At 44.9% G+C, this 21,717-nt stretch overlaps 1 protein-coding gene across 4 annotated transcripts in view; it reads right to left on the reverse strand.

Moving 5' to 3' along the window:
- Window positions 1-2,538: 2,538 nt before the first annotated feature.
- LOC144668687 (ras-GEF domain-containing family member 1A-like) overlaps window positions 2,539-21,717 on the reverse strand; it is a 133,296-nt gene continuing 114,117 nt past the window's right edge. For all 4 annotated transcript variants that reach the window (XM_078530999.1, XM_078531000.1, XM_078531001.1 and 1 more), the window contains exons 4-14: window positions 19,186-19,323; window positions 13,633-13,854; window positions 12,686-12,760; window positions 11,444-11,539; window positions 10,863-10,965; window positions 10,357-10,436; window positions 8,579-8,674; window positions 7,627-7,722; window positions 7,385-7,508; window positions 4,273-4,345; window positions 2,539-2,962 (exon numbers count right to left, since the gene is read on the reverse strand). In XM_078530999.1, the coding sequence (XP_078387125.1) occupies window positions 2,938-2,962; window positions 4,273-4,345; window positions 7,385-7,508; window positions 7,627-7,722; window positions 8,579-8,674; window positions 10,357-10,436; window positions 10,863-10,965; window positions 11,444-11,539; window positions 12,686-12,760; window positions 13,633-13,854; window positions 19,186-19,323 (1,128 nt within the window). In that variant the 3' untranslated portion in view covers window positions 2,539-2,937. The remainder of the gene's footprint in view (window positions 2,963-4,272; window positions 4,346-7,384; window positions 7,509-7,626; window positions 7,723-8,578; window positions 8,675-10,356; window positions 10,437-10,862; window positions 10,966-11,443; window positions 11,540-12,685; window positions 12,761-13,632; window positions 13,855-19,185; window positions 19,324-21,717) is intronic.

A 21,717-nucleotide genomic window follows, 5' to 3' on the forward strand; every position in this document is an offset into this window, starting at 1 on the left:
CTGAGGCACTGCGAGATTTCTCTCTCCCAGTCACAATGTTTGCACCCCACATTTTCACAGAAGTCATTTTCAAATAAGGATGCTGTTGTTTGCACAATGTATTTAATAGCCGCTGTACTTCAACAGCCAGTGTCACCAAATCTAATTGTATTCATTTTAAAAAAAAACGCACAACTTTTTTTATTTTTCTTATTATTTGGCCGGGTGGACCTTCAGAAAATGACTTGAGGATTTTGTGAAAACTGTTCTTGTTCTCGTCTGTCTGCAGTTACCTGCCCGTGGGTCAATGAAGCCAGGATAAAACAGGCGCTCATGCACAAGGAAAGGCTGTTATTCCCTTCAGCGGGACATTATGTATTTCGCAGGCAGATACTTGGAGGTCCCATGAGCTGCATTACTGAGGTGTGCACTGCTGATAATGTTCCAAGTTAAAACAGAAATAATGGGATCGCTTACAGTGTCAAGGTCAACAAATGGCAAAATGGACTTTGATCTTTTGCGGGGGGCAGGATTCCTGGTGTCTGATGTGTAACTAAAATCATAATCCCATTTGTTTTTATACATATAAGCAACTTCATTCCGTACAGCATCCTGAGGAGATGTTGCCCTCAGGGTATACTCAGTATGACTGTTTTAAACTAAAGTCGCAGAGCGATGGGGTAGGGAGGCACTTTTAACAAATGCAGAGATCTCTGGCTAGTGTCTGACGTCATTCCTTTCAGTTAAAACTCACTTTAGCAGCAGATATGCGGGGAAGTGGGCAGGTATCTCCAGTGTGGAGATAGCACAGGCACATTGGGCAGAATGGCCTCCTCCTGCACCGATAATAGATAATGATAATATGTCACTATGCTGATTATTTGCTGTGCATGGTGTACAGGTTTCGAGGAAGAAAGCTAAAGAATAATCGGAGCCCCTCTCCCAATTTATAACCATCAAATTTGCTGAGTTTTGTTTTTGTGGGATTTGCAGGTGTTGAGTTTTTCTCTGGATGATGAACACCAGTCACCCTGATTAGTAATTCGCAGGCCATACTGTAGTGATTCCCCCGTGAATCACCCAGAGTGTCTGAGTGCTCTATCTTCAATCAAACCTTCTTCACAGATTGTTCAGAAGAGATTCTGATCCTTCTAACCCCTCTCGGGATTATAGTTAATCTCAGTTTGAGTAATGGCGCCTTGGAAAACTCCCCAAAATCTAGCCCTTTACTCAATGTATAGACCGAAATGCACTGGCAGTGCCTGGGACATTGTAAGATGCTGTAATGTGTTGTTAACGTGAGATACAGTGTCCCATTCTTGGATAAAGGGCTTACATTGATGGATTGGGCAGACTGCTAACAAAGATGGGCTTGGATCAAAGTTCCTCAGCCCATTTTACCTCAACTCTACTGTTTTCCCCATTACAGCAACCAGTTCCAATGCCCAGTATCCATACTGTTGATCAAGTTCTGTATAAAGAGAGTTCTCGACACTGGGACAGAAAGTGTCCGAAAGTATTGTTTTAGAGTTAACTTTACCATCTTGTTGCCCCCCCAGGACTTGTCAATTGAGTCAATCTCAAAAAGACAAAGGCTAATCAATGCTCATCCACTTGCCCTCAAATGCTGAGGATTAGTCTGCTTGGCCTCCCCTGCACTTGCCCCTTCCTGTCTGACACACAAACATGTGCACAATATTCCTGTTGGGGCTCGATTGAGAATCTTTATTCTGTGTCAGTGGAGGGGAGTGGAGGAGGGATCTATTATATAAGATAATTGTTGACATCATTTCTTTTAATAAAGATTCCACACGATGACCAAATAGGGAACCGAAACACTGGGCAGAAATCATTTGAAGACTTCAGATTGGTAAAAAAGGCAAGTTATTTCAATTTTCTTGCACTGTTAAATTAATTGTTTTAAATCAAAGTTAGTGAGAGTGGGTTGAGTCGGAACAGCAGCAACATGCACGCACTGCAGTAAGGCAGGGCTATGGGGCTCCTCGACCCTCAGGACCATGCATTCCACAGACTATAGGCTGGAGTATGAAACAATCACTCCACTGTGTCCTTCATTCTAGTGAGTGTCTAAAGTGGGGCTTGTACCCGGCACAAAAGGAAAAGGTTCTTCAATTCAATAGAACAGGGAAAATGAGAGTTATAGAGCACAACACAAACAATCTGCACACTCTGTTAGAGCAGAAGACTAGGGCTGCGTCACCCAATCGGTCACATTATGCTCATTCTATAAGCTGCAGTGTAAAACCATCAGGATACATTCCACGGTGGATAGAGATCCTTCTTTCTCATCAGACAGTCCTGAGATCAGGCCTGTCTAAACTCTGCCAATGAGCCCCCTTCCTTCCCTCCACCACCACACCCACACGCCCCAACCTCATTCCCCCAACACCACTCCATAAGACAGCAAGATTCTGGTGCAACATATAGTCCCTTCAATTCTGTTTATACCCGTAACTAACACACTCTCTCTCTTTCTCTCTCTCTCTCTCACAGAAGCAGCAAGTTATCACAAAACAAAGAATGAATTGACAGTAGTAGGAATTTCTCACAGGCTGCCATTGTCCTATTTATTTTCTACTGGTATCCATAGAGACAGCAGCTGGGGGTTTCCCATGATGCTTTTCTTCATTACAGGGTCCTGCCCTATGGCAAAAGTCATTCTTCTGCCTTCTCTTTGTCTTCCATTTATTTTACAAGTCAAAGCACAAAGTCTGCTGCAAAAGGCGTTTAATAGACATATCCCAGCCAGCGGGACCAAAGCCCCATCAGTCGGCCTCTTTCTCTCTCTGTACAGTCACGATCCGAGTCCGAATCAAAACCAAAATTTACAAATGTAAAGCAACGATGACCATGCCAAGTCTCTTTCCATCCAGTTGGAGCTAAAATCTGTTGCAGTGCAAATGGTTCGCAGTGTCTAGTATGTACAATGTGGTTCCTTCACACTCTGTTCAACAGTGTTGCCCTGCCAAGGGAGAGGGAACAACAAGGAATATGTTAGAATTCTGACTAAGAGTATGTAATTGTTTAAAAAGACATTTGGGTGTTGGCTTGGCTCAGTGGTAGCAACCTTGCCCCCAAGACAGAAAGGCAAGGGTTTAAGCCCCACTCCAGGATTCACTGCAGAAATTAAACTGAACTCCTGTCTACCTGTTCAGATCAGTATTAGGAGATCGCCTGGCACTATTCAAAGTAGCGCAGGGAGTTCTCTCAGAGTGCTGATCAACGCTTATCCTTCGACTGTTACTCAGATTAACTGGTCGTTTGTATCTTCCTGTGTTAACTTATCCAGTCATTTCAGTTTGTTGTAAGGGCAAACTTTTAATATTATTCCAGTGAATGCAAGTCTTTATATTGCATTTCATCCCATCTTTCAGCAATGCCTTCAAAGTATCTCATATACAATGAATTACTCTGAAGTGCAGCAACTGTTATGTCAACCAACACAGTAGCCATTTTACATCAAAGTCCTACATACAACAGAGCTAAATGGCCACCTAAACAATACTCCCAAAGTAACAGTGTAAGCGGGGAACAGAGAAAAACAAAAAAAAAAGATAGACTTGCATTCATGCCACAGGAGGTCCCAAAGTGCTTTACAGCTAATAAATTACTTCTGAGATGAAGGCACTGTCGTCATGTAAGAAAGGTGGCAGCCAACAGTGTGATAATGACCAGATTCTGTTTTTGTGATATTGATTGGGGATTAAATATTGGCTAGGACACCAGGGATAACTCCCCTGCTCTTCGAAATAGTGCCATGGGATCATATCCATCCAGCTGGGAGGGCAGGCAGGGCCTAGGTATAACGTCTCAACCAAAAGGTTGGCTGGAGAGTAGGCCTTGATTTTTTTTTTTGTCTTCAAGTCCTGGAATGAGATTTGAACTCACAACTTTCTGTCTCCGAGGCAAGATGGGGTAGCTGGTAAATTTCCCCAAAGCTTCTCCTGCTCTCTGCTGTCCTACTTCACTGGAAGTGTGACAGAAACCTCGATTACTAAGGAAACGCACCCACTCTGTCCAAATCTGACAGAAACTCCATTTGAGAATGGGATCAGCCATGTTTTTACTTTACTGTGTTCATTTCTTGTTATAGTCAAAAAAAACCCAAGCTCCCTTTCTGATGTTTTGCTAAACTAAATTGATCTGTTTAATGGATCTTAAATTAAAATTTGGGCTTCCCTGCCCACGATCTGAGGCTAAATTGGTGTCTTGCATTCCTGGCAACATCAATATTCTGCAAGGATTAAGAAATATAAGTGCAGGGACTGGTACCTGAGTGACTTCCAGCTGTCTTTCTCCATGTGATTCTCTGGCCCCTCACTCTCAAATGAAGCCAAGTAAAGTGCTAGAGAGAGAGAGAGAGAGAGAGATAGAAAATTAGGGAAAAGTCTTTGAAATCACATCACTCCAAATCAATTAGACACTTAATTCTTGCGATGTGTAGAACTTAGCTTTTTGTTTAAGTTTGATAAACTTATTCTGCTTATTAATGCAGGGAATGGCCAATTACCCACTTTTGACATCCAAGGCAACTGCACAGGGCATGGTGAGACCCCACTTAAGTAAGGTGACCAAAACTGCACAAGTACTCCAAGGAGGGACATATCTGCTCTGAATTGCTTCCAATGTAAGTTCACTAGGCTGATAAAAGCAAAATACTGCGGATGTCGGAAATCTGAAATAAAAACAAAAAATGCTGGAAAAGTTCAGCAGGTCTGTCAGCATCTGCGGAGAGAGAAACAGAGTTAACGTTTTGAGTCCGTATTTAGCTCTGAGGAAGAGTTATACGGACTCGAAACGTTAACTCTGTTTCTCTCTCCGCAGACGCTGCCAGACTTGTTTTTATTTCACTCGGCTGATTTCTGGGATGAAGGGATTGTCTTATGAGGAAAGGGTGGAGCAGGTTGGGTCTATACCGATTGGAGTTTAGAAGAAAGAGAGGTGATCTCATTGAAACATTAAAGATTCTGGAGAACTTTACAGGGTAGATGTTGAGAGCATGTTTCCCCTCATGGGGGAATCTAGAACTAGGGGACACAGCATCAAAATATGGGGTCTCCCATTTAAGATGGAAATGAGAAGGAATTTCTTCTCTGAGGATTGTTAGTGTTTGGAATTCTCTCCCCCAGCAAACAACGGAGACTGAATCATTTGAATATATTCCAGGCTGAGCTAGACAGACTTTTGATTGACAAGGGAGTCAAGGGTCATGGGCGGAGACAGGAAAGTGGAGTTAAGGCCACAATCGGATCAGCCATGATCTTACTGACTTGGACAGCCCAGGATGGGCCAAATGGCCTACTCCTGCTCTTATTTCTTATGATCTTATGTTAGGTGGTTAATTTTAATCAAACTCACTTAGTGGGAAACACAGGGGTTTGAGTGGAAATCACATTTTACATCCCACCAATTGACTTCAATGAATCGTAATATCGGACACAATGTTCCACCTCATCCCATCAGTTTCACAATGGTAGGTTAGATTTAAATCACTCCCTTAGTTGTCTGCATCAAGCACTTTCACAATAGGTAGATCTATGGTGATCTCAGTTACAGCCTCTTGCTGTAATGCACCTTAATCCAACTTATTTACTATCTACATCAATGAATGAAATGAAGGAATTGAGAGAAAAATCTCCAATTTTATGGATAATATTCTATCTGCCACGTACCTGCCCACTCATAACCTGCCTAATTCTTTTTGCAGCCTCTTTGTGTCCTTTGTACAGTTCACTTTCCCATCTAACTTTGCAGTTTCAGATTTTGACAGGTTAAGTAAGTGGGCAAGAACATGGCAGGCGCAACACAACATAGAGAAATGTGAAGTTGTCCACTTTGGTTGGAAAAATAGAGGAGCATGATAGTTTTTCAATGCTGAGACTGGGGAATGTTGGTATTTAAGAGGGGTCTGGGTGCCCTTGTACACGCATCACAGAAAGTTAACATGCAGGAACGGCAAACAGCAGGGAAAGCAAATGGTATTTTAGCCTTTATTACAGAGGGATAGGTGGACAAAGTTGAAGAAGTCTTCCTGCAATTGGATAGGGCTTTGGTGAGACCACAACTGGAGGGTATTGTGTACAAATCTGGTCGTCTTACTGAAGGAAGGATCTACTTGCCTTAGAGAGAGCGCAATGGAGGCTCAATCGACTGATTCCTGGGCTGAAAGATTGTTCTATAAGGACAGATTGAGTTGAGTAGGCTCACACTCCTTAGAGTTTAGATGGATGAGAGGTAATCTCATTGAAGCATATAAAATTCTTAAGGGGCTCGACAGGGGTAAATGCTGGGAGGATGTTTCCCCAGGTGGGGAGTTTAGAACTAGTGATCACTGTCCAGAATAATGGACTGGCCATTTAAGACTGAGATAAGGAGAAATTTCTTCACTGCACGGAGTTAGGAATCTTTGGAATTCTCCACCTCAATGAGCCGTGGATGCTCAATCATTGAGTATATTCAAGTCAGGGATGGCACGGAAAGTTAGCAGGCTTATCCTGGCTATGCTACAGACTCTGGGGTAACATTGAATAGGCCAAGCAAGGACACATGGAGGTGAGGCGCTAAGTGATTGCACGGGGATGGTCACTGGACTTTTGTATGGAATATCGGAAGGTTTGTTTGATAAAGCAGGTCCAGAATCATTTGTTTTGTGGTGGCTTTTATTTAGTTTTTGTTTTATTATCTCTCCCTCCTCTCTCTCATTCCCCCCTCCACCCCTTCCCTCGTGCATGCACTCTTGCTCTCCCCATCCCACTTTCACAACCTCTCATTTTCTCCCCCTCCCACCTCTCATGCTCTCCCTCCCCCTGCGCATACTCTCCCTCTCTCTCCTCCTGCACTCTCTGTCTTCCCCCTCTCATACATTCTGTCCCTCTCTCACTCGTCCACTCCCTCACATGCTCCCCCCACCGCGTGCTCTCCCACCTCCCTCGCACCCCTGCTCTTTCTCTATCCCTCCTCCCTTGCATCTGCTCTCCAGCATCCCTTCAGTGCTCCCTCTCTCCTCTCTTGCACGTCCTGTACTTCCCCCCCTCCTGCGTGCTCCCTCTCTTCCCCCTTGTCCATCTCCACAGTACTTCTACAAACTCAGCAAGAGCCAGTAGAAATAAATCAGCATCTAACCTGACGACAGGATTTGAGGCTCCCTTTCAATAGTGCTGATTTCTGCTGCTAGGCCTGTTTGATAGAGCACGGAGGTGAAAAATGGCTCCACTGGCTTCAAATTAATGTTACAATCTGCGTACTTCAAGCACAGACTCCTAAACCTGCTCACCTAAATGACACCTGTAGCACCAAAAATACGGGTGCTACGGAGTTAGACTTTGCCGCCCCTGTGATGCTGGGACAGTGGCAAAACCCCACCTTGTTAACATGGAGCACTCACCTTCTTCTGTGTAGACAGGCGCCGTCAGGAGATAGTTTTTGATCTTCTTGTCCTTCTCGAAGGGACACTCAACCTGTTTCCACATCATAAATTCACTAATCTGTTTGGCAATTTCCCAGAATTTCTGCAGAGAGGGGAAGAAACAATTAATCTGGAGTATTTGCCCACTCGATAAGAACTGTGAACTGTCTGGCTGATGCAGCACTCTGTTTTATGTGTGGTGTGGCTGCTCGTCCCCTTACCTTAAAATTAATCTGTCCATTAGCCAGACTGTTCGCGTGAATCTTGTTCAGAAAGTAGATATCTTTAATGAAGAGGTTGAACACTGGGATGACAATCTAAAAAAAAAAGTACAATTTGACAATTTGTTCCCTTGAATTATTGAATCAGAAATAACTCATTTAATTAAAGGAAATTTAGAAAAGCAAATAGTGATATTTTATCCTGTCATCTCATTCATTGTTGTGTCGGCAAATGCTGAAGGCAAGCTGTGCACAGAAAGCTCCCACAGATAGGAATGAGACATTCAGCCAGATAATCTATTCTTTATTGTGTATGGTCTCAGCCAAGGGAGGAATGCCAGTTTGGGTGCTGCTGAAATTATTATTGTTTTCTCTCAATAACTGTCATGGAAAACTGAATAGGCTGGGGCTCTTTTATCTGGAAAAGAGAAGGATGGGAGGGCAGGGCAGGGGAGGGGTGACCTGATAGAGGCCTATCAGATTACGAAGGGGTTTGTTGGGTTTGATGGAGAGAAAGTGTCTCCACCTGTGGGGGAGTCTAAAACTGGAGACCCTAAATATAAGACAGTCAGTAATAAATCCAATAGGGAATTCAGGAGAAACCTCTTTATCCAGAGAGTGCTGAGAATGTGGAACGTACTCTTGAGGCAAGGAGCACAGATGCACTGAGGAACGGCTAGATCAGTATGTGAGACAAGAATAGAAAGTTATGCCGATAGAGCCAGCTGAATTAGGATGGGAAGAGACACAGGTGGAGCATAAACACCAACACAGGCCAGTGGGGCTGAAGGGCCTGTTTCAATTGATGTAATTCTATGTACGTAATAGTGCCAGGGGATCTCGTAATCATCACTCAACCAGTGGAATAGACAAGATAGTTCAGTCCTCTCCCCTGGCAGATGGTTAGATGCAATAACCAAGCAATATCTGTCCATTCTGATGCATTGCTTACCTTCTCTCGGTTGCTGTGTGCTGTCTGGGACCTCTGGACAGCCCCCTGAAGTGCTGTTCTATAGTGAGAGAAGTTGCTGGAAGGGTCCATGTGATTCTATTCAACAAAACACAGAGAAAAAAAAAAAATTGGTGTAAGTTGAAAGTTTTCTTGGGGCCCGCATGTTTTCCCAATGGTACGAGAATGGCAGTGAAGGGAGGTGCGGGGTTTTTACACACACGCCTCTACTTGGGGGAAACTGAGGGAGAGATAGTTGCCCTGATGCTGCGGCTATCATCGTAAATGAGAACGAGAATGTTTTTTGAGCAAATAAAAGGGGGAACTGTTTCCAAAGGCAGAAATGTCAGTTGCCCAAGGCCACAGATGTGGATTGGCCGGAGAACCAGAGAAGACAAGAGGATTTTTTTTCAAACAATGGCCAGTTGTGACGATCTGGAATGTCCCGACTGAAAGGGCGGTGGATGCAGATTCAACAGCAACGTTCGAAAAGGGATTATAGAGTGATAGTGACACAGAAGAAGGAGGACATTTGGTCCATCGAGTCCATGCCGGCTCTCTGTAGAGCGAATCAATCAATCGCATTCCCCCGCTCTATTCCCCCTAGACCTGCAAGTTTATTTCCCTCAAGTGCTCGTCCAATTTCTGCTACCACCACCCTCATAGGCAACGACTTCATTACCATTTGCTGTGTAAATGAAGTTCTTCCTCAAATTTCCCTCGCACCTCTTGGATAAATACATGGAGGGAAATATTTACAGGGCTGCAGGGAAGGAGCAGGAGCCAGCCCAGTCACGATGGGCTGAATGGCCTCCTTCTTGCTGTAAAATTCCACAAATGGTGCTCCTGAGTCATGTTTATTCAGAGCGAGATTGCATCATGTGCAACGCGTACTGAATGTTTAATGTGAAGGGGGTGGAGGGGCTGCAAGAAACAATTTAATGGATTGAATCTCAAAATGGTGTTGTGGCAATATCAGCATATGTTTGCGCCATTTCATAGGAGGCACTGACCCGTTTAAAACAGGTCACTGCATTTGTTAAAACAGCAGAGAGGGATTTCATGCAAACCTGTTCATGCTAAAATGATTTCAGCCCAAAGTGTTTTTAGTGAGCCTCACAGCCAAAGGATGAATAAACTCTACAATAACCATCATTTTTGAGGCTACATTGATCAGCTCCCTCAGCATTCATGACACATCCAAGACAGACATTCCAACGTCTTGTTTAACAATGAGCACTCAGTAGTGTGGGCCCAGCTCCTGTAGCTGTCCACACAGAGATCGCACTTCTGTACACGAAGGTTTGAGTGCAAATCCAACGATAACCTTTGGGAATGGGACCCTCTAACCGAAGCCCTGCCACATGGTGGTGCTCTACTCACAGAGCAACTGAACGGGAAAAGACAGACCATTGACCCAAAGTTCAACGAATCTCGCATTCAGTCCCTGACACCCCTCTGAAATCAATCTATCACTAGAGGAAGCTAACCCGTTCCTCCTCACATTTCCTGGCATCTCCCCGGCCAGTCTCCTTCAGTCCTTTCGGTGTTCAGATCTAAATCTATCCTGTCCACCGCCTCACCTCTGAGCATTTTTAAAATATCCTTTCATGGGATGTGGGTGTCGCTGGCAAGGCCAGCATTTACTGCCCATCCCTAATTGCTCTTGAGAAAGTGGTGATGAGCTTCAGCCTTATTATCATTGTTAAAGAGGCAACAAAAAAATCTACAGAGCCCACGTGTACCATACAAATACCGTGTCCGCACTCTCGGTCACTTACTTCCAAAACTTCAAATTTTGCCTTTTTGACCTTGGACCAAGTTTTTTTCAGCCTAGCGACAGGACTCAGGTTCATACCAGCTGCAAGAGAGAGGGGGAGACAACTATATTCAGCACAGGAACTGATTCAGTATAAAAACCTTTACTTCTCAGAGCACAGTGAATGAGAGGGCGAGAGAAAGATTCTCTTCTCATTTTACAACAACTTGTATTTACGTAGCACCTTTAACATAGTGACACCTAAGGGAGCTTCACAAGGAACATCTGACACCCAGCCACATAAGGAGATACTAGGGGAGCTGACCAAATGCTTGGTCAAGGAGGTAGGTTTTAAGGAGCACCTTAAAAGGTGGAGAGAGAGTGAGAGAGGTTTGGGGTGGGGGCTAGTTTCAGAGCTCAGGGCCTTGGTAGCTGAATTTACGGCTGCCAATAGTGGAGCGATGAAAATCGGAGATGTGCAAAAAAGCTGGAATTGGAGGAGCGCAGGGATCTTGAGAGAATACTCACAGATGATGGCCATTAGAGAGTTGAAGTTGCCGATGTTAAAACATTCTCTTGCCACGTCGATGAAAAACTCCACCATCCGTGTCCTCTGTTTCTTTTTGCCAACCTGCAATTAGAAAAGGGGTCACTGTGACATGGGTACAAGTGCAGGATGGGACGCAGAACTGGTTTGCTGGATGGTCAATTAGGATTTCACAGACCCCCTTTTTCCCCGCCCTCACGCGCCCCCAACCCCGCCAATAAATCATAAATATTTGCCTGCACGTTGTGTCACATACAACAAAGGACACACGCTGTCCGATAGTCAATGAAGACTTAACCGGAAGAAAATTCCGGGGGAAAATAAATTAAAACATTGAAGCAGCAAAGAAACCTGACTGTGGCCCCTGGGATCCCCTGAGTGAATTACTGTACATTGTGTCACTGCAGTGATTCACTTACAAGAAGACTCTCTCCCCCATTTCCAACCCCGCAGACAGAGAGCTGAGGCGATTGTAACACTAATATTACTGACACATCGCAGCGTGGCAGCTGAGGTGACTAATGGCTCACCAGAAGCAAGAGAGTCACCCCCATTAACTTACCCTGCATATCTCGGTTGCGACCAGAGAGCTGAGCCGATTAAACCAGTTGTCGCATGCTTCCAAGTTGCACGTCTTCTTGATGTCGCTGCGGCAGCTCTTGAAAAGGAAAATTAGAATTAAAATTAAAAATGAGCGTCAAGGCATTCGTTTCAGCAGCCGAAACATGAGGACTATCGATAAATGATTTGCTGACACCGCCCACCCCCCACCCACCCCCCCACTAAGAGTTTGGAGGGTGTTAATGCTTTGGTGGGCAGCTTGTGGTTTAAGATTTCTTGCCTCCTCCTTCCAGCTGTTTGCCGAGTGGACCGGTGGCTCCAGGACAATTAAATTCCTGACCGAGAGCTGCAACAAAAGCTCAGCATCAATCTATCAAAAAGTGGCACTTGGCGGGGAGGTGGGGGGAGGAGGGAGGAGGGGGGAGGAGGAGGGGTGGGGGTGGTGGTGAGACCTGAACAACTGCAGCTTCGAAATGTTTTACACGGGTAAGCCACCAGCTGTGAGATATCAATGCTGAGGCATGTTGGAAATGTATTTCTAAAACCTGTGGCCCGCTGTATTATCAGTGTCATGTTAAAACAGCAGACAAAGTGACATCTCACAATGTAGCATCGTCACGTTTAGCGATGTGCCCAGTGATTTATTAGAAAAGTGCCTCGCTCCATTTGAAGTATATTCTTGTGGAGCAGTGGGTAGTGTCCCTACCTCTGGGCCAGAAGCTCTGGGCTCAAGTCCTACTTCAGGACTTGATGGACACAAAGGTATGTTCATGACGTGGCCAGACAAGCTGATTATCAGCCTTTAAACGCTTCCAATGCTGCCTGTTGGCAGGCAGTAGGAGCAGGAGAGTTTCCCGGTCAGTCATAGCGCAGAAGGCAATTGCAAACCACTGCAGCTCTTTGCCAAGTGTAATCATGGACCAATCCAATGGAAGTCCATGGTCACCAATGCCCTCTTAGGGTGTGGTACCTGGAGGAGGAGATGAGTATCAACTCCCTCTCTCCTCCCACCATCACTAAAAGCACCTGAGCCTGAAGTGTGTAATCCTATTACACAACTGGTGTACAACATCCTGAGTGGGAACACACACTTCACTCTTAACATTTTAATGAACAGACATCCTATCGCTATTTACTAATGATGGAAAATCATTGAGGTATGGAGGGTAAACTCCTGCTAAATGTGGCTGGCTGGTGAAGCTCGACAACAGAAACCAGACTTTGTAAAACTTTCCATCCCTACCTTGTGATTGTCCATTGAATCCATGTGGTTAAATATATGCACCAGCTCCTCAGGGGTGATGTGCGTTAATCGTTCCTGCGGACATCAAGGAGACATTAATTGATACGCAGTTACATTAATAACTGTCAACTAACTTGCTTTTCGAAGTACAGTTGGTACATTTAATCTTGCACACCTCGAGTAGAAACCACTGACTGAGTGAGGAATAAAAGTACTCCATCCTCAGATGCAGTTCATGATCTAACGAGATTGGAATATAGAAAAGGTCTTTCATCGCCCCTGCATGTTCTCGATTATGAAGGGTTGATATAAGGTAAATATTGAAAGGTTGCTCTCACTGCTCAATGACATAGTAATGGGAGGGCACAAATTTCAGATAATCACAAAAAGAATGAAAGGGATTAGAAAAAAAATCTCTTTATCCACAGAGGCTGGATTATCACATGGAATTCTCTGCCACACACCAGTTTTGAAAGGGTTCATGAAATTCTTTCAAATGGGAATCAAGATATGCTGCTTTGAAAAAAGAGTTATATGAGGCATACAGGGCATTAGGAAGAGTGGGATTCTACCGGGAAGTGATAATGGAAAGGCCAACGTGGACCCTCAGGGACGAGTAATCAGTTTCTGGTGCTGTACTCTAACGAGTCTCTGACCTCTAGCTTACTCTGTCATGTAGCTCCTTACTCACTATTTGCTTGAGTGAAACTTTGTGCAGAAGAGCCTTTTCTGAAAATCGGCCCTTGTAACTCGACCGTGATAACACTGGAACTGGCTTGAGGCCAGGATTATGAGGTAAAAGGGCAGTTGGTGACAAACAAGCCATCTGCACATTTCAACTTGTTAGTGGTAACTAGGGTATTTTTTTACTGCTTCTTTTTCGGCTGTACCACCGTTTCTTTAGGCTCTGATGTACACGTTTGTTCAACCCAAAAATGTTCACTTACCATCTCAATATGGGTGAGCTGTTGGGCTAAGACACAGGGGTCATTGCAAACACTCAGTATATCCTTCTGACTGGACTGGGTCTTGGGTTTCAGGATGGTCTGCTTGTCCGTGACCGATGGTTTGATTATTTCCCGTGCCTCTTGGTACTGGCTGTGGGTCGAGAGGTTGCGGATCAGACTTTGGGTCATCTGACTAATGCTTTTCTTCACACTGGGGTTTTCCTAAAGGAGAAGAGCAGAGAGGAAACAGTGTCATATGGAGAACAGGTGGAGACAACAGGATACAGGGGCAAGTACATGATTTACACACATAATGCAGCAGTAAGCATTCCTGGATGTTCAAATAAAACCCTAACTGATGTGCAAGCACCAGCTCAATTGTTGTGGCTGATGTGCAACACAAGCTTCTATCTCAACCGTACTGTACATGACAGCAAAAAGTAAGGTCTGCACTGGTGTGCATCGAGAACTGAGGTCCTTAACTAAGTTCACATTGTCTATAGCGTAGCAATGAAAACGACTTCTTCACAAGTCATATTAATTCAAATATATAAACCCAAATTAAGTTTGGTTCGAACATAAAGGCCAAATCAAGATTGGCTCAGATGTTGAAGCTTTTGAAGTTTTAAGTGTGGACAGCCCTTCAGCCCATCGATCCCCTTGTTCCAGAATTCCAAACTTGCTGTTGCCCCATTCTACCATTCCACTATTTCTTAAAAGAGTCATAGAACCATAAAAGGTTTACAGCACAGAAAGTGGCCACTTGGCCCATCGTGTCTGTGCTGGTTGAAAAAAACAAGCCACCCAGCCTATTCCCACTTTCAAGCATTTGGTCCATAGCCCTGCAGGTTCCAGCACTTGAGGTGCATATCCAGACACCTTTTAAGTGAGTTGAGGGTTTCTGCCTCTACTACCCTGACAAGCAGTGAGTTCCAGACCCCCACAATCCTCTGGGTGAAATTTTTTTCCTAATCTCCCCTCTAATCCTTCTAACGCTTTAAATCTATGCCACCTAGTCACTGACCTCTGCTAAAGGAAATAGGTTCTTCCCATCCACTCTATCCAGGCCCCTCACAATTTTGTACATATCAATCAAATCTCCCCTCAGCCTCCTCTGTTCCAAGGAGAACAGCCCCAGTCTACCCAACCGTTCCTCATAGCTGCAATTTTCCACTCCTGGCAACATCCTTGTAAATCTCCTCTGTACCCTCTCTAGAGCAATATGAGCTCAACTGAAAGTTAATAAAGCCCTTTATCAATATTTAAAGAAAAGTTGTCATGAACATATTTCTAATATGAGTAACTGCTGACCTTGGGATAGTGCGCATTAGGAAAGATATGTTGAAGTTAGGGGTTCTCCAGCTTAGTGTTGCTAAGGGGCCATTATCTAAGTTCATGCTACACTTGAGTCCTGTCAAACCTAATGCACTAGTAGAAAATACCAAAAAACCTCAAAAGGTTTAGCTGGGTTTATGCACCGGAACTGAATGTCACCTTGAGCTAAAGGAACTCGAAGTGGAGAAAGACCAGTTTGCTAATCGCTGACAATGTGCCATGGGGTTTCCTCCAATTTGCAACAATAACTTATGCAGGAGCCCTGGAGAAACTGAGCCGAGGGCCGTTTCTTCAGAACGTCTGCTGACCTTTTGCTGGAGAAACCCATGCACAGCTCCCGGGCAGCGCTGTTGTGATCTGCAACGCATTGCCTGAGGAGGGTGGTGTAAACAGATTCAATACTAACCTTTGAACGGGAACTGGATAGATATTTTAAAAAGAAAGCGCGGGACTATGGATAAAAGAAAGAGTGGGACTGATAGGGTAGCTCTGCCAAAGAGCCAGCATACCAGAGTGATGGCCTGAATGGCCTCCGTCTGTGCTGTTGAATTCTGCATCCTGAAGAATTCCTCTGGATGAGAGGCTGGTTGACCAACCTGAGCTCTGAGGGAGGGCTGGGGAAAAGATTGGGTTCTGCGGCTTTGGTGATAAAACAAGTGGTCGGTCTGATTTATTTCATCTCAGCTTCTGGTATTTCCTTTCAAAGCAGCATTTCATTCGGCAGGTTTGACTGCACGCAATTCCTTTTGATTATGCCGAGGCTATTATGGGATTGAGAGAGATGAGTTCTTTGTGGAGAGCAGAGGGAGGCGGGGAGGGAAGGAAGCGGTGGTTGGGGGGTGGGGGGAGTGTGTTGGGGTTGGGTGGGGGGGTGTGTACTTAAAACAAGAAAACAGAATGTGCTGGCTTCATTTTCCTAAAGATTCCATAAATAGCTGCTGTTTCTTCATTTCTCTTGCCTAACTAGGATGAATATTTCCCAAACAGCTTTAAACTAAAGGCAGAGAATTAACCCCTCGCGGGCTTTTACCGAAACACCAATGCACTGAAAACTGCATTCGCACGCTCAGGGTTTGTGACATGCCCTGAAGAGTCTCTTTCGTTGTGTTGCCATGGAGATCTTTTATTTTTCCTTCACTACTGCTGTAAGGCGACATCCTGAGCTGCACATGAAGGAGATGGAGTGACAGAGATGTGTACAGAGAAGAGAAAGAAATGGAACAGCCTCCCTCCCCTCCCATCTCCAAACAGGCTGAACGCTCTTCCCTAAGTGCTGACCCAAGCTTCAATAATCCTGAAAGTCAACACCAGAGGTTCCAGGGACGTGAGAATTCAGGAGGGTTGTGGTTGCAGTTTTCATGCATTTTTGCACTGCAGACAGACTCCATTAGTTCTGCATGATTGGTCAACCCAGTACCACAATGCTCTGGGCATGTTCTGATCTCACCAGTTCTCATGTCACTTCTCCCTGTGAATGGAAGGCACTGCCCCAAAATCCTTTTATTATCCTCAAAGGTACAAGGTGCCCAGTGACCCCCATGGTGGACCTTCATCCCATTTTCAAATGGTTCATAAGTTATAGAGTCACAGAAATTTCAGCACAGAGTGGTTGCACTAACACTACACCAGAACTGCCTACTCTATTCCCATATACCTACCTTTTTATCTTATTTCTTTTTAAGTGCTTATCTAATACCCCTTTAAATGTTTTGATTGACTCCAGCATCTTGCATTTATATAGTGCCTTTAGGGGGAAATTATGGTGTAGTGTCACTTCACTAGTAATCCAGAGGCCCTGGGTAATGCTCTGTGGATACAGGTTCAAATCCTACCCTAGCAGCTGGTGGAATTTAAATTCAATTAATAATGGAAAAAAACCTGGAATTAAAAGCTAGTCTCAGTAATGGTGATCGCGACAACTATCATCAATTGTTTTAAAACTGATCTGGTTCACTAATGTCCTTTAGGGAAGGAAATCTGCCGTCCTTACCTGGTCTGGCCTACATGTGACTCCAGACCCACAGCAATGTGGCTGAGTCTTAACTGCCCCCTGAAATGGCCAAGTAAGCTACTCGGTTCAAGGGAAATTAGGGATGGGCAACAAATGCTAGCCTTGCCAGTGACGTCCACATCCCTTGAAAGAATAAAAATAATCATAGAACATCCCAAGATGCTTCACAGGAAAGTTATCAAACAAAATTTGACACCGAACCACGTAAGGAGATACAGCAAGTCCTCGTTTTAAGCTGTTTCAATTTAATGTTGGTCATTTAATGGGGCAGGTATTCACGTTTAACATCAGAAGTTTAGTTTTAACGTCGTTTCCCACCGGATGTGACGTAGGGTCGCGTGACCCATTTGGTGCCATTTTGGAGTGGCCTCTCCCGCCCTCTGACCCTCCCGCTCACCGCCTCTCCCGCCCTCTGACCCTCCCGCTCACCGCCTCTCCCGCTCTCTGACCCTCCCGCTCACCGCCTCTCCCGCTCTCTGACCCTCCCGCTCACCGCCTCTCCCGCTCTCTGACCCTCCTGCTCACCGCCTCTCCCGCTCTCTGACCCTCCCGCTCACCGCCTCTCCCGCCCTCTGACCCTCCCGCTCACCGCCTCTCCCGCCCTCTGACCCTCCCGCTCACCGCCTCTCCCGCTCTCTGACCCTCCCGCTCACCGCCTCTCCCGCTCTCTGACCCTCCCGCTCACCGCCTCTCCCGCTCTCTGACCCTCCCGCTCACCGCCTCTCCCGCTCTCTGACCCTCCTGCTCACCGCCTCTCCCGCTCTCTGACCCTCCCGCTCACCGCCTCTCCCGCTCTCTGACCCTCCTGCTCACCGCCTCTCCCACTCTCTGACCCTCCCGCTCACCGCCTCTCCCGCCCTCTGACCCTCCCGCTCACCGCCTCTCCAGCTTGCGACTTACCTCTGTGACCCTGCAACTGAAAGTAGCTCTCACTCCACAGGTCTCTCCCTGCCTCTCCTGCTCATCTCCTGAGCGCTTGCTCAAGGCGAGCTGGGGAGTCGGAGGGTACGACTGGCAGAGAGCGAGAGGCGGGAGGAGCAGGAGAGAGAGAGCGAGCAGGTGAGCAGAAAGAGTTAGCATATTTCTTTTATATTTTTTGATTTATTTAGTTTATAAGTTATTTCATTTACAAATATAATAATTTAACAATGTAAGGTATTTAAACTTACACAGTACAATATTTTAATGTTTTTTATCTGGTAGGAAAGGTCGTACACAACCTAATAAAGCTTTTACATTGGTTGTAATGGGAAAATCTGATTCACTTAATGTTGTTTCAAGCTACACTTTTCAGGAATGCTACAACAAAGTTAAACAAGCAATTACTGTATTAGGGCAGAAAGTTTGGACTAAATGGTAAGTTTTAAGGAGCTTCTTAAAGAGGGGATAGAGGGGGAGATATTTAGTTTGAATCTCTTTTGAAAGTCATGACTGCATACGACCTTTAAGGCAGTGCATTCCAGATCACAATAACTCATTGCTTAAATTAAATTTGTCTCATCTCCTCCCTGGTTCTTTTGCCAATTATTTGAAACATGTGTCCACTGGATAGCTACCCTCCTTCCAGTGAAACGGTTTCTACATAAATACCAACATTCCTCATGGTTTTGAGGAGCTCCATAAAATCTCCCCTTAAGCTTGTCTACTACTCCAAGGAGAACAAGCCCAGCTTCTCAGCCTCTCCACATAACAGTGACTTTGAAATTCCAAACACACGACCACTACCATCTAGAAGGACAAGGGCAGCAGACACATGGGAACACCACTGCCTGGAAGTTCCCCTCCAAGTCACCCACCATCCTGACTTGGAAATATATCACCATTCCTTCACTGTCGTTGGGTCAAAATCCTGGAACTCCCTCCCTAACAGCACTGTGGGTGTGCCTATACCACATGGGCTGCAGCGGTTCAAGAAGGCAGCTCACCACCACCTCCTCAAGGGCAATTAGGGATGGACAATAAATGCTGGCCCAGCCAGCGACGCCAAAATCCCGTGAATTATTTTTTAAAAGAAGTTACGCTGCAGGCAAGTGGCACTCATGCTCAACACGTTGAAGTGAAACTGCCAGTGGAAATTGCCTCTCTTTATCTAAACTTTAAAAATGCCTCACAGTGGGGGGACCTTAAATTCTTTGGACATTTGCATAGGAAAATATGAGCTGTTAAATAGTTAAAAATAAAATCAACTCTTTTTTCTCCCCTCTCACCTCATCACACTGCGCTATCTGGTGAGTAATCTCCTTGAGTTCCTTCATTGATTTCTCATCCTGGAAATCATGTGGGAATGTTTCCGTCCATTCTGTCAGCAGCTGGATGATTTTTGGCACAAATTCCTTCACTTTAGCCTGTGGGAGAACAAGTCAAGAGTTTAATGACATGACAACAACAACAATTTGCAGTTATTTAGTTCCTTCAGCGTAGTAAAACGTCAAGAGACTCTTCACAGTCCCGTAAAGGACGCTGAGCCAAAGAACATGTTGGGAAAGGTTACCTAAAGCTTGGTCTAAGAGGCGGATTTTCAGGAGGGTCTTAGAGGAGGAGAGAGCAAGATAAGAGAGACGGAGAGATTTAGGAGGGGAACTCCAGAGCATTTGGCCCAGGTGGCTGAAGCCAAGGCTGCAAAACGTGGATTAAAGGGAGAGTGGGACAAACAGGAGGTCAGTGTCAGTGAGGCAGGGAATTTGGGGTTAGGGGTTGTTGAGCTGGAAGAGGTTATAGAGATGAAGAGGCCACAGAGGAATAACAAGCAGTAAGGCTTTACAGATCTAAAGACATTTGAAAGATGTATTTGAACATAATGTTTGATTTTAATTATTTGAAAAGATCTACCAAACTAGCTGAATTTCACCCATTGTTTTGTCAGTGCCTGTCAAACCTTATTCATAGTTCGGCCTGTAGAGATTGTAGAGATCTGATGAAGCAGCTTAAAAGGTAAAAAGGTAGGAATTACAGTAATAGTGTCCTTTATATATAGAAGTGAGCTGAGAAAAATCTGCAGCCCTGCGAGATATCCAAACCTAAAATAAATCCTCAAGTGAACCCAAATGCTAAAATTGCCCTCGACTTCCTGGGTTCTGACAAGAACACGGATATCCCTCTGTGTACACACTTTGCGAGAAGGACTGAATGCACACACACATCGCACTCAATTAAAGCCCTAAAACCAAGTCGGCTTTAATGACATTGCAGAAAGTCTGCTTCAAATGTTATAAGTGAGCCACTATGCGTTCCCTCAGCCCCCACACTACTAACAGGGTCATGGGGCAGTGAAATGGTTGCAGAGATATGCACAGCCACAGGTGTTGTGTACAATTTCCCATAGCAAAGATTAAAAGGGGCGGGTGTAGCATGTGAAGCTGCCCGACTTTGGCACCTTGCCATGAGCAATTTGCGATGGAGCACGGCCTGTTCTCAACTGTTTGACGTCACTGGAGACAACTGTGGCATCTCGCCAGGAGAGGAATGCTGTCAGATGTTCACCACAACCTCTGTCTAGACCTCCTACTAAAGAAGTAGATAAGAAAACATTGGGGGCGGTGGGTGAGGCAGGGGTTGGGGGGGGGGTGGTTGGGGGGGTGTGGAAATCACACAGGAAGACTTTTAACTCCTAGAACCTTTTTGCTCTGATTGGGCCAGCTGGTCATTTCACTGGAAAATCAACAATGGTTAATAAATTAAAATAAATTTTGATTTCTGTTAGTACAAGAGGGTTAGAATACGATAAATATTTAATCTGGCTGTTCATCTCATTTTACAAGAGCTTGCTTGTCCGACAGCGTGTGCAAGAGGTAGAGAGAGCAGGGATAGTTATAGTTTCGTTACTAATTTGGTGATATTGGTGATCCAGAGACTGAATTAGTAACATCTGCTGATGGTCATTTTGGCCGTTTTTCTTTCCAAAGTGTACAAACCTATCGATGTTAGAAAAACAACGCTCTCACTTTAATTTCCACACCAGCCAGTGGGTGCAAGCAAGTGAAACTGAAGCCATCAGACAAAAGGGAGCATCCAGGGCAAGGGGGCTCTCAGGGTGAGAGACAAAGTGATGGCAAAGAATGGAGGGAAGGAAGAAGGCAAGAAAAGAAGGAATTAGAATAACCATGAAGAGGGAAATGTACTGAAAGCAGAGGCAAACCAGAGCTGCAACTCTGCTGTGTGGTTTTAGTTATTAACCTGTCACTGTGTAACACTGGCTGCCCTGCCTTCAAATGCCTAGACCCCAAGCTCTAAATTTCCACCCTCACCCTCTATCTCCTCCCTTAAGAGGCTCTTTAAATCTACCTCATCTGATTTAATATCTCCTTATATGAGTCAATTTCAAATGTTATCTGATCTTGTTCCTGTAAAGCACCCTGGAGCATTTTTAATTATGTTAAAGTGCTATATAAATGCAGGTTGTTGTTTCAATTATTTTCTCGCTGTGCAATTAAACTAAATGGATTGGTATCTTTATCAACATAGCAGACAAATAATTTCCATTAAACGTGACAACGCTCCCTCAACGAACACATCAACCCATGACGTACAGGAAAGGGCAGACTGGGAAACGGGAGCAGCAATACACTTCTCAAATAGTTCTCATCTTTTTTACAATCCCAAGCTGTGTGTAAACAAACAAGGTAAAACTGCACATGCTGGAAATCTGAAATAAAACTCAATGCTGTGTTAAATGGATGCAAGCCAGATGGCAAAGCATGAACTTAGACACAGATCCTATTCTTGATGGTAGGTTTATTTAC

Source organism: Cetorhinus maximus, chromosome 27, assembly GCF_964194155.1.
Source record: "Cetorhinus maximus chromosome 27, sCetMax3.hap1.1, whole genome shotgun sequence".
Taxonomy (NCBI): domain Eukaryota; kingdom Metazoa; phylum Chordata; class Chondrichthyes; order Lamniformes; family Cetorhinidae; genus Cetorhinus; species Cetorhinus maximus.